The sequence below is a fragment of the Oryzias latipes genome, chromosome 2 (genome assembly GCF_002234675.1).
Source record: "Oryzias latipes chromosome 2, ASM223467v1".
Lineage (NCBI taxonomy): Eukaryota > Metazoa > Chordata > Actinopteri > Beloniformes > Adrianichthyidae > Oryzias > Oryzias latipes.
Genome location: NC_019860.2, coordinates 11642576 through 11654571, shown reverse-complemented (window position 1 = coordinate 11654571; position 11996 = coordinate 11642576). Strand labels below are relative to the sequence as shown.

The following is an 11996-nucleotide window of genomic DNA, read 5'->3' as shown; positions in this document are numbered from 1 at the left end:
AACCTGTCAGATCTACCATTTATTAGCCAAACAGTTAAAAACAAGACTGTTTCCAAATTATTAACATAAACGCCACTTTAACAGCCTGGTGGCAATTTCTCAAAATATCAAACTCATCAATTCAACCGTGCAAATGACACCCATCTGTAACAACCCTGACATCCTTATAAACAAAAAAATGATACACTTCCCAGCTTAGCAAGCTGGGGGCGTAACACGACTAGAGCACTTAATTATTGATAGAAAAAGGAAGGACCTTCAAGACAAACGTGGAATAATTTACTTCTTGGAATATCAGCAACTTAAATCTATTGTTACTAAAAAGTTTAACTACAGAGACAACGATGTAAAGCTACCAAGTAGTTACCTCTCTGATTAATTTTTCATTGAATAAAACTCTCTCGAAAATGTACAAACTATTATGCAACCTAGAAAATAGCATTTCACTTCCGATAACAAAATAGGATGCGGATTTGAACATCAGTACAGATCAAAGCTTCAGGTCAGAAATTTGGCCTAGATTACAAAAGGGGGTTATTCAGACATCCCTCTAGTTTGTCAGAAGATTCATAAACCCCTGTTGTTAAAATAAAATATGTCCAACACAAGAGGCCTGCAGCTCTCATCTGTTTCCCCAGGTGTTGGACAGGACAAGTTAAAATAAATCCAGTACAAAAAGTAAAGGCATCTTTAAACTGGTTAAACCCATTCAAGAGATTAGTTCACATTCATAACTAAAAAATTATACATTTACATTTAAAGCAACCTCTACAAGAATTCCTTTTGTGAAGAAGCTCAATATTTTTGTCAATAATATATCGCTCTCATATATTAATATGCATCAATCTTTTTTTTTTTTTACTTTATTTATTGAACATTTTTTGTATTAAACAGACATACAGAGTGTGTAATGAAATGTAAAAAAAAAAGGCAATGTGTAAAAATAAACACTCGAATGTCAACCCGTCTCACCCCCTTCAACAACCCCAAGAGGCCAAGTCAGACACAAAAAAAAAAAAAATAAAAAAAAAAAAAAACACAAACCACTTGGGCTTTTAAAAATAAGAAAAATGTTAAAAAGAATAGAATAAATAAATAAAATAAAAAAGGTAATTAAATAAGTAGTAATAAGAGAGAAAACCAGGGTCACAGCAGTGGCTTTTTGTTGCACTGGTGCTCAGTCAGCCTCCAGATTGTGAGGAAATGTCAAGGAGTCCATATATTGTAGGAAAGGGCTCCAGGTCTCATTAAACTACCTGAGTGAGCCTTGAAGTGAGTACCTAAGCCTCTCAAGATTGAGATTGTAAAGCAATATGCATCAATCTTTTATCTTTTTGGATGTTGATACTTGTCGGCTTACAGGTGATTAAAATGTAAAAATTAGTGTCTTAAATGCGTAGAATCTCACAATGGAAAGATCAAAAAAGTATGTTTTCAGCACACGCATCACATGCAGGTCAAGGAACTTTGCTGGTTGGTCACATATAGTTACATCATGGTCATTAAAGCAGTTTTTGATACTTAGAGCAGTGTGGAAAGAAGCCAAATCCCGCTGGAAAAAACCCCCACCATCTCCACACAGTTTGTAAGCGGGGGGGTGTGAGATATTTTAGAATGTAGTGTATTCTAGTAACACAGATTAGGAGACCATTAACCCTTTAATTCCCCAAAGGCAATAGGGAGAAGGAAACGAATATTTAACTGATTTTGTTTTGGTTGGGTAGTTAAAGGATTAAAATCCCACTCCAACTATATATATTTTTTATTGTTAAATCATACCCAGTGGTCTTTTAATTATAATTATGGCAGTGTTAAGATCAAATCAAAAAATCTGTGTTATTTTCAACACAGAACTGAACTGTAGAAACTCTTAGAAATTCGCTCTTGGGTTTTGGCAGGACTGTTGGCGTAGAAATTAGCCTCACTAATTCACAACATACCTTTGTTTACACTCACCCCCTCTAGCGACAAGCACCTCACAAACCCAAAATAATTTGAGCTTATAAAAAATAAAATAAAGCAATATCAGAGAAACTGGAAACATGCATGGATGTATCTGTTCTTAAGTGGAAGATTTAGAATTAGAGTTGAAAAAGCAAGACTTTGTAGCTGCGTAATAGGACAGAGATTTTTCCAACAACCTCTTTTCATCTGTTTCTGATCCAATGCGATATGAATAAATAAAGACGCAGAAATGCAGTTTTAATCTTAATTTTATACGTGTCCTCTATTATGAGAAAAATGCTACAAGAACATATCAAAAACACCAAAAAAACATTTTTTATTTATTGTGATTGTTTTTAATTCTGAGATGAGATAATGGTGTCCCATTCAATATAATCAACAAATTCAAAACAAGTGCCTAAATCTGTCTATGTGTAATGTGTGTTCTGTATAAAATTATAAATTCTTCAGAGAGAACACTTTCCCAAGATTTCCCCAAAGCGATGTGAACCACTACCGACTTTTACTGCATGAGTTCTCAGTTTTAAATGTTCCTGTTTTTTGTACGTTGACTTCCTTTTTAAACACTTCTCACTTGTGTGAGTTTTCATGTCTTTTGAGACTAGTTACATGACTAAAACTTGTATTACATTCTTTACAAGAAAAAGGTTTCTCTCCTGTGTGAGTTCTCATATGCGTTTTTAGATTAGATTTGCAACTAAAACTTTTATTACATTCTTTACAAGAATATGGCTTTTCTCCTGTATGAGTTCTCATGTGCCTTTTAAGACAAGACTTTTCACTAAAACTTGAATGACATTCTTCACAAGAAAAAGGCTTTTCTCCTGTATGAGTTCTCATATGTGTTCTGAGATGAGACATTTGACTAAAACTTGTATCACATTCATTACAAGAAAAAGGCTTTTCTCCTGTGTGAGTTCTCAAGTGTGCTTTGAGCTTAGACTTTTCACAAAAGCTTTTTCCACATTCATTACAAGAAAAAGGCTTTTCTCCTGTATGAGTTTTTGTGTGTCTTTTGAGCTTAGACCTGTCACAAAAACTTTTATCACATTCTTCACAAGAAAAAGGCTTCTCTCCTGTATGAGTTCTCAAGTGATTCCTGAACTTAAACCAGTAACCAAAACCTTTACCACATTCTTCACAGACATGGGGTCTTTCATTAGACACAGTTCTCCTGTGGACAGTCACATTATGTGCAATTCTTGTTATTTTACCAGACTGTATGTAGGAAAGTGTTTTTCTTTTGAGGGATTGTTTGCATTTCTTAATCAAAGTTGCCATCTTTGATTTTTTTCTAACATCAGAGTCAGATTGACTTTCTGACATGTGAGAGCTGTCCACGTTTTGGACAGGACTTCTGTCTTTTCTCTTCCTCCGATCTTTGTTCTGTGGGTCTGTCTCTCCATCTGTAGTTGATGTTGATTCTTCATGTGGGCCTTCTTCTTCATCCTGACTATCAGTTACATTAAAGCTCTGCAGATTGTTTAGATCTGTAGGAGTCACTATCAAGGTGTCAGTTTCCTGCTTCAGATCAAGCTCTTCTTCAACCTGAATGATGTAGAGTCCTTCTTGCTCCCCTTTCATCTGTGCAGGTTCCGGTCCCTCATATTCCTCTTTAATCTGTTGAGACTCTGGTTCCCCCTGTTCGACTCTGGAGTTCCTCTGCTTGTTGCAGCAATACTCCTTTTCACTTACATAATGCTGGGGGAGGTCTGCAGAGACACAAACACAAAGAGTACTTTGATGATTTTTAAATGACTTTGTGTATTGTCAAGAACTACTACAAGTACATCTGAAAAATCTTCAGTGCTCCGTGGAGGTAGCCTCCTACTTTCCCCTCAGTAGCATCCTACTCTGAAAACTTTTGAGGCCCCTGATTGACTGTTGAATGTTTGTGTTGTGCTTTATGACAATTAACAGTAGTGCAGAAATGCTGTCCCATTAACCCCTGGAATCATAGAAGATCCATTCATCTCCTAAATCTGTTTTTTTTTTCCTTTTCAGGGTCAGGGGGCGCATCCCGGCCACTCATGGGCAAAGGTAGGGGACATCAAACATGTAGTGAAAAAAACGGCGGAGGTGATACCGGATAGACGTCTCAGAGTTTCATTATTTTATGCACCTTTAACGTGTTATAATGTTAGGCTATTTTTTTTATGATTTCATATATAAATATATTAAATGAAGGCAGAATTAGAAAAAAGTGTTTTTTTGTCAATCTGACCCCCTTTAGTAAATCTGTTTAGTAGTTTAGTAAATCTTGTTTTTTCTCATCACATTTTAATTTGATTTTACAGTTGGCTAAGACTACAGTTGACTGACTGAAGCCCCTCTTCTCGTGGGGGCGTTTTTCTGCAAGAAAACTGAAACAGCTCATTTGTGATTGAAAGTAAAAAAATTAACAGACTGCATGAAAACGCCAAGCGGCAGCGATCAAAAATAGATTAGAAATCAATACAGGAGTTCCTTCAAGAAAAAAAACCCTGTTGTTTTTATCTGATTTTTTATTTATTTTTTGTGACTTCCTATCTGTTTGCATTCAACATCTTTTTTTTTTTCAAAAAAGCATCTATGGTTTTTCTTTGCAAAAAATTGGAAGAATTTGGTTGGTAAATTTTTTAACTACCAGCCAACTTGGCTGGTGAGTCAAAAATTTGATAACGTTCACCAAAAATGCTCTGCGCAGTGTGTTCTTGTAATTCTCTTTATGAGATGCTCAAGCTAGCGGTAGCTCACAAAAAAAATCGGCTGTTATACAAACATTTTTACAGCTTGTATTAAGTTGTACTCTGTATTAGAGACATTTAACAAGATGTTAAAATAAAATCAAACCCAGAAGTTCTTTTGTTTCAATATAAAACAATTTAGAAAAAAAAACATTGGGTCCCGAGTTCTCCAAATTAACACATCAAAAAAAGAGTAGGACCACCCCTTGAACTATTCAAAAAACATTGACCACAAATGTCTTATTACCACAATATTACATTTATGAACACAGATATAAACACAAGATTCTGCAGTTTACTGTCTAATGTGATCAGCCCTCTGTGCATTCCATTAATTTATGATAACAAAGGCCTCATCTGGCTTTATCCCTTACATAATAGATAATTATGGCATTATTGCAATGTTTTGGGTTAATTCAGTGAAGAACTATAAAGCCGCACATTGATGACATTATATCAGCAAAGGCACGTGCTGGAAACTGAGACACAGATGGCGATGTATGACATGCTTTCAGTTCAAATAGAACGTTCATGCAAATACAGTTGTTTTATTTTTTACCATTTTATTTTTTACCATTGTGTTATTTGAGAACATGACAATAGCTATAGATGAAAAGGGAGATTAAGTTATGCTGAAGGATTCGACACACAAGATTTCACACTTCCCATGAGTCTTAGTGGCTATAGGCGGGGCTAACCCCCCAGGTCACTTTAACTTTGCGCAGAGACAGAACTAATGTTAGCCGACCCCCCCCCAAATCTCCTTACGCTCTCCTGTGTGGGAACACTTCAGCTTTGTTGTCAGCATCCATGAAGGGAAAGGACAATTGAAGAAGTCGTATGATGTGTGTCGACATTGTTACACAAAGATAGCGTATGCCACAGTAACACATCTAATCTGTTAACGAACTTAAAACAGCATCACCCGACTGTAATAACCTGGTCTACATGAAAATAAATGTGCAAGTTAAAATGTTTTATTTTCAGGCCAGTGTTAAGTATCCAGAGTTTTTGGTTCCTGGCAGCTAATAGTTTTTATTATTTTATAAAGCAGATCACTTACATAGCTCAGTTGTATTTATTGTTATGCAAAACCAATAAATGCATTTTGCAAGTAATTTTTTCAGCCTTTTTGTACTGAAAAAAATACCGAAAATAGATGGATAAAAACGTTATTAATCTCCCAAGGGAGAAATTCAGGTGTCCGGCAGCAAAACACACACAAACACACACAATAAATAATAGTTAAATAGCAGTTTATTTACGGCAGGTTTGTTAAACAGCAGTACCGAACTGAGCCCTATGAAATTCTGAATCGAACCGAATTGAGATATTAGCGTATTGTTACACCCCTACTATTTACACCACATAAAAAACAGTTACAAACTCAAATTCACCCGAGATGAAGCGTTCATGAACGACCTGAACGGATCATTAACATAAACAGTGGGAATGGACTTGCAGTCGGCTGGAAATTGTTCTTTATCCTTCTTTTTTCCTCCCTAACCTGAGTTTCACATTTTCACAGACATTCAAGCAAGCTCATCCTTCCTTTTTCAGATACATATATCACATGAGTTGTGCACACCCGATTTACGTGAGTATCTAGCAAAAAAAGGAGAAGAGAACAGCCTTAGAGCGGCGTGTGCAGCCATGCGCTCCCTGAGCGCACCATCCTCAGTATAGCTTTTATATATGCATAGACAAATGAAAGATTAGAGGGAACATTCCTGCCACCGGACTATCATCGCACTACCTCCTAATGTGCCAGGGCGGTGGCTGTCAAAAAAATGTCTGGTCGCCACTGAAGTTCAACATTTTCTTAAAACCTTTGCGGCTGCCGCGTGTTGTGTAAAAATCAACTGCAGCTTCCCAACTATAAGTGCCACCGTGCACCCGTGTTGGATTTGCTGAAAAACTAGTATTTAGGTCGGCCCACGTCATTGTCAATATATAAAGTGCGGTGCATCTGGGATACCCTATACTTTAATTTCCATTCAGAAAAAGGTACAGTGAAATTATCTGGACGTTTGTGAGCCCACTGCTACTTTCTTATGATTTGGATCGATTTCACAGCTTTGGGATGCAGTATGTAGAAGACAAAAAAAAACCTTGATATTGGTACTTGTGATTACCAAGTTCTCCCACTGTTCTACAAGAGAAACAAAGTGGATCAGTAATGCTGCATTTACATCGGACGCGATTTGCAAGTCAAATTCGTGTCTGTAACCTATCTTTAGACGTGCATCAAATTTACTGTTCGACGTCTTGACGCCCAGGCAACTGCCATTGTTTTACTGGAATTCATTTGTTGTCACATCGTGGAAAACATGGACGGTGTTGAGCAAGTAGCTTAGGTTTATATGTTTTGGAGAGCTCTACAGAAGCACCGGCAACTAAGTCGTCGTGTCTGGGTTCATCAGATAATTCACAGTCACTCCTGCAGTGAGAGCTGCGCATGAATTGAGTGGTTGTTTTTCTTAACAATCTTCCTATATCTATTAGCGTTTTGGACGCAGGGTTTGGTGCGCGATATGCCACTTTTCACATACATTTGGACCACTGTCGCAGGGTTTCGCCACGCTCAAATAAAGGTGGCAGCACGAATTTGATGAGCGAATAGCATTTGCTGAGACGTTTTTCTTCTGATAGCTTTCATTTCGGTTTGCATAGATGAGCAAGAAAGTATGGAGTCCTAAACTGTTCATAATTAAATAAATAAATATGACCTTGTGCAAATACACAATCAACCAACAAATCTCTCATATATATACAAAAAGATCATGAAATTGTGAAAAACCTACACACAGATTTTAAATTAGCCATTATATTATCAAATGTATTTCATTTTGCTTTAAAAACCTCTTCATTATATTAAAACAGCATTTTAAAGTATTCATTTTAATCACGATGAATATTATTATAATTATATGGCTTTTTCAGAACCTTGGACTTCAAAATCAATTTTCCTAAGTAGTTTTGTTTTTATTTCACATCGCTGTTTTTCAGAATGACTTTTTTTTTCATGAAGAGCTTTTCCAGCAGAATGAGTCTGCCTGTCAATCAAACCAGCCAAGGCGGAGATACTTTTGTGATTGGCTCATCCTTAAATCAGACATAAGCAGCAGCACCCTAACTACATCGATCGAAGTCACTTCAGTGAACGCGCAATGCCCATTCGTCAACACTAGGGGGAGTCACATCCACAGTGTTACCATATCTGGTGGTTTTGGTCCTAAATTTGCGGATAAAAATTGTCTTTGGGCGGTTTTAGGGTCGGTTCTGTGTTTATTTTTTTTCTCATGATAACATAGTAGTGGTCTAAGTCAGGTTGGCTGACTGTTGGAATGCCTCTAATCTTATGTATGTACTGGAGCTCCGTGAACACACCAGGGAGGAGTGGGAGGAGCTACCAGCTAATGTTTTTAGCCTGTTCGCTACATGGAGCGGTGTGTTTATCTCGTTTACAATGCATGGTAGACACGGAGAATTGTCAGAGATCAGGTTTTAATTTTGAAGAGTTATACATGGTAATCCTGTTTCCATGTTTGAGTTCATGACATCATCCCACCTTTAGCTCCCTTCATGACGGCCGCTTCAGCGGTTTTCCATCTCTCTCAGTCAGTCTGACCGAGTTTGAACCCTTGCTGTCCCGCGTTAACCCGAGAGGGAAAAATAAAACCAGAGAACCTGATTGATAAATATCGTCTTGATGAAAATAAAAAAAATGTCATAAGGTTCAGGAGTCTCGGGCAGGCTGGCTCTGCTTTCAGGGGTCTTTCTGTCCACCAGCTCGCCTCCTGGGAGCCGCCACAGTGATGACGTGTGGGGGAAACAGATGTGACGACAGACTGGATCTGTGAGACGGAGCTGTGTTAGCTGCAGAGCAGAGAAGAGCTCTGAGAGAATAGCGTGAGGATTTTTGGATAAAACCTGTGCATTTTCCATTGCAAAAAAAAACATTTTGCATTTTCATTTATGACCGCGGTCATAGAAGGATCTGCGGGTTTTTTTGTTGGGTCTGATGGTTTTCAGGTGACTTTTGGCCTGGAAAACTGGGACACTATATAGCAATCCTGCACAGAGAACGAGAGTCTGGAGTGTTTCAACGGGAACTTCAAGATGTGGACGACCGGCGCTTAAAGAAAGCTCCTCTGTGGTCCACACAAACCCTCAAACTCCAAAAACAGAGTTGTCCATGTTTGCATCTTCTGCAGAAGACAGATTGTTTGTCTCTATTTGATCCTCTAATGTCAACAAAGCCGTGCAGATGTTGCTGAAATGTCATTTCTCTGACTGGCACACCACAGAGCGGGTATCTAGGAATACGAGTCGATTTCCAGGGATCAGCCAATGTGCGTTTAGATCCCAACCACCTTCACTGATTGACAGAGTCATTCTGCTGGAAAAGCTTATTATGAAATAAGTAATTCTGTGAAATAAAAACAAAGCTACTTTGGAAAATATTGATTTTAAAATCCGAGGTTCTGAAAAAAAACATAGAATTATAATAATGATAATGATCATGATTAAAATTAATGGAGTTTGCATGTTCTCCCCGTGAATGCGTGGGTTCTCTCCGGGTCTCCGGCTTCCTCCCACCGTCCAAAAACATGATTCATAGGTGAATTGGTTAATCTAAAATTGTCCCTAGGTGTGAGTGTGAGAGTGAATGGATGTGTGATTGAGGACATTCTACCCTGCGACAGACTGGTGAACTGTCCAGGGCATCCACTGCCTTCGCCCACAAGTGGCCGGGATAGGCTCCGGCAGCCCCGTGACCCCAATGGGAAAAACGGTTAAGAAAATGAATGAATGAATAATTGAAATTGGTTTTAGGGCGACAGTGGCTCAGGTGGTTGAGCGGGTCGTCCAATGATCAAAGGGTTGGCGGTTCCATTCCCAGCTCCCACCAGCCAAAATTTCGTTGTGTCCTTGGGCAAGACACTTCACCTTCCTTGCCTCCAGTGTGGCCTCCACTGGTGTGTGAATGTACATGAATGTCCCGGTGATGGACAGAGGGGCCGTAGGCGCGAAATGGTAAATGGCGTATACTTATATAGCGCCTTTCTTCCTACAAGGACAAAGCGCTTTACAGTCACAGACCCATTCACCCAGTCACACACACATTCACACACTGGTGGCGGCTCCGCTGCCAAACACAGGCGCCCGCCTACCACCAGAGGCAAGGTGGGGTTCAGGGTCTTGCCCAAGGACACTTCGACTCGTGGGTGTGCAAGGCGGGAATCGAACCTGCAATCTTACGATCATGGGTTGACCGCCCTACCGCTGCACCACGGCCGCCCCCGAAAATGGCAGCCACGCCTCTGTCAGTCTGCCCCAGGGCAGCTGTGGCTACAACTGTAGCTTACCATCACCAAGTATGAATGAGTAGTGAATGAATAATGGACACAATGTAAGCGCTTTGAGCGTCTGGAAAAGCGCAGAAAAATCTAATCCATTAATATTATTATTAAAATTAATGTTTTAAAATGCTGTTTTAAAATAATGGACAGATTTTTAAAGCTAAATGAAATATATTTAATAATAATGGCTAATTTAAAATCTTTGTGCAGGTTTTTCACAATTTCATGATCTTTTTATATATTTAGGAGACATTTATTGGTTGATTGTGTATTTGCATGAGGACATATTTAATTATGAACAGTTTAGGACTCTATAAGAAAGAGGCGGAGAACAGAGCATAAAAGAAGCTCAGGACTGTAGAGCGCCTGTTTACCGCTTCAAGATGGCGGACCGTAATCCTCCAACATAAACAGGAATCGGTCCACTTTCACTCGAATCATTATGTTCTGCAAGATGAATGCTCATGTCCGAGGTTGAAGTGAACATACCTATAGCGTCCAGCTGAAGCTGTGGTTTCCAGATATCCAGCAGTCTGCGCTGACGACAGAGCTCCTGCTCGTACTGGACGATGGTTCCTTCACAGTGTTTGAAGATTTCTTCAGCTGCAGCAGCTAGTCGCTCGCTGATAAACTCTCTCAGAGACTGAAGTGAAGACATCGTTCCTGCAGCTGCTCCGATTTGAACTCAAACTCACACAAACACCGCCGTCCTCTTAGTTAGTTCCGATCATTTAGTCTCACAATCACATCCGTCCTTACATTAATCACTAATTGTCTAGTTTACGACACTTTGACCTTGTAAAATGCGAAGAGTTCCGACACAAACCACGTGTCGTCCACTCTGTCCAACAACCTTAAAAAAGTCCTGAAAAAAACACCACCTTCTTCTGAAATGCTAATGCTGCTAGCCCCTCTCAACGTTCTTCTTTGTGGATTTGCAGTTGGCAAACAACATCATGGTGCATTAGCGCCACTATCTGCTCTGGAATGAAAGTCCAAATATTTTACACTTCCCAAATAGACCTTTTTCACACTTCCGCATTTTTTGACCGGAAATACGTCAATGACGTGTAAAACAACTTCCTGTTAGCATAGCGGCACATATGAAGAATGGCAGAGTCGAAGAGTTGCAGTTTCTGTTGTGTTCCAGGCTGTTCGTCTTCCAACCAAAAACAGCCTGGCCTCTCATATCATTATTTTCCTGTGGATCCAAACCTGAAACCCAAATGGATATAGGCGATCTGAAGAGAGGAAGGGCATAGTTTTAATGTAAACACAGGTAGCACCCTCTGCTGCCGGCACTTACTAACTTCGCTCCGGATGTGTGGTGCGGCTGCGTCGTTCGTCGCCTGAAGAGTGGTGTCGTCCCGAGTATTTTCCCTTGGAAAAACTTTACTGCTCCTTTGAGAAGGGAGTCAGTATATGACAGAACCTCAAACGTCAGTCTATGCAGCTATGCTGTGAAGATAGCGACACGGTGGCTAAGCTAAGGCAGTAAAGATGGATCAGGACTACGTGACACACCCACCTGCAGGTAAGGTTGTTCATAATGTGTTTGGTTAACGTTAGTCAACTATGTGTACCGTTATACCGTTATTGGATAAATGCATTTCTACCTGAAAAAATTAATGTATATAATAAAAGCTGGTCACGCTCTCACCTATTTTAATTACATGTATTTAATTAATTTTGGGTATTTTGTCATTAACCAAAATAAATGAAATGTATTTGTAATTAAATACTTAACATACTTTTCAAAACATGATTACTGTGTTGTGTTGAAAGGTAGAATAAATATATCAAGACTGATTTTTAATTTCTTTATCTTCACAGGTGCTCTGGATGAGGCTTTGGATTACATCCATGACTTAGAAGCCAAGTTCCTTTGCTGCAGCCAGGAGACGATGTCATGGCGGACAAAAGTTCCTCATTGAAGACC

At 39.1% G+C, this 11996-nt stretch overlaps 1 protein-coding gene across 1 annotated transcript; it reads right to left on the bottom strand.

The window, feature by feature from the left end:
- Positions 1 to 1092: 1092 nt before the first annotated feature.
- On the bottom strand, positions 1093 to 10978 carry LOC105355579 (oocyte zinc finger protein XlCOF6-like). The gene is made up of 2 exons (XM_011483278.3): positions 10547 to 10978; positions 1093 to 3677 (listed from the first exon to the last, which is right to left on the bottom strand). Exons 1-2 carry the CDS (start codon positions 10713 to 10715, stop codon positions 2536 to 2538), a joined length of 1311 nt encoding a protein of 436 aa, XP_011481580.2. The 5' UTR covers positions 10716 to 10978; the 3' UTR covers positions 1093 to 2535.
- Between the last annotated feature and the right edge of the window lie 1018 nt (positions 10979 to 11996).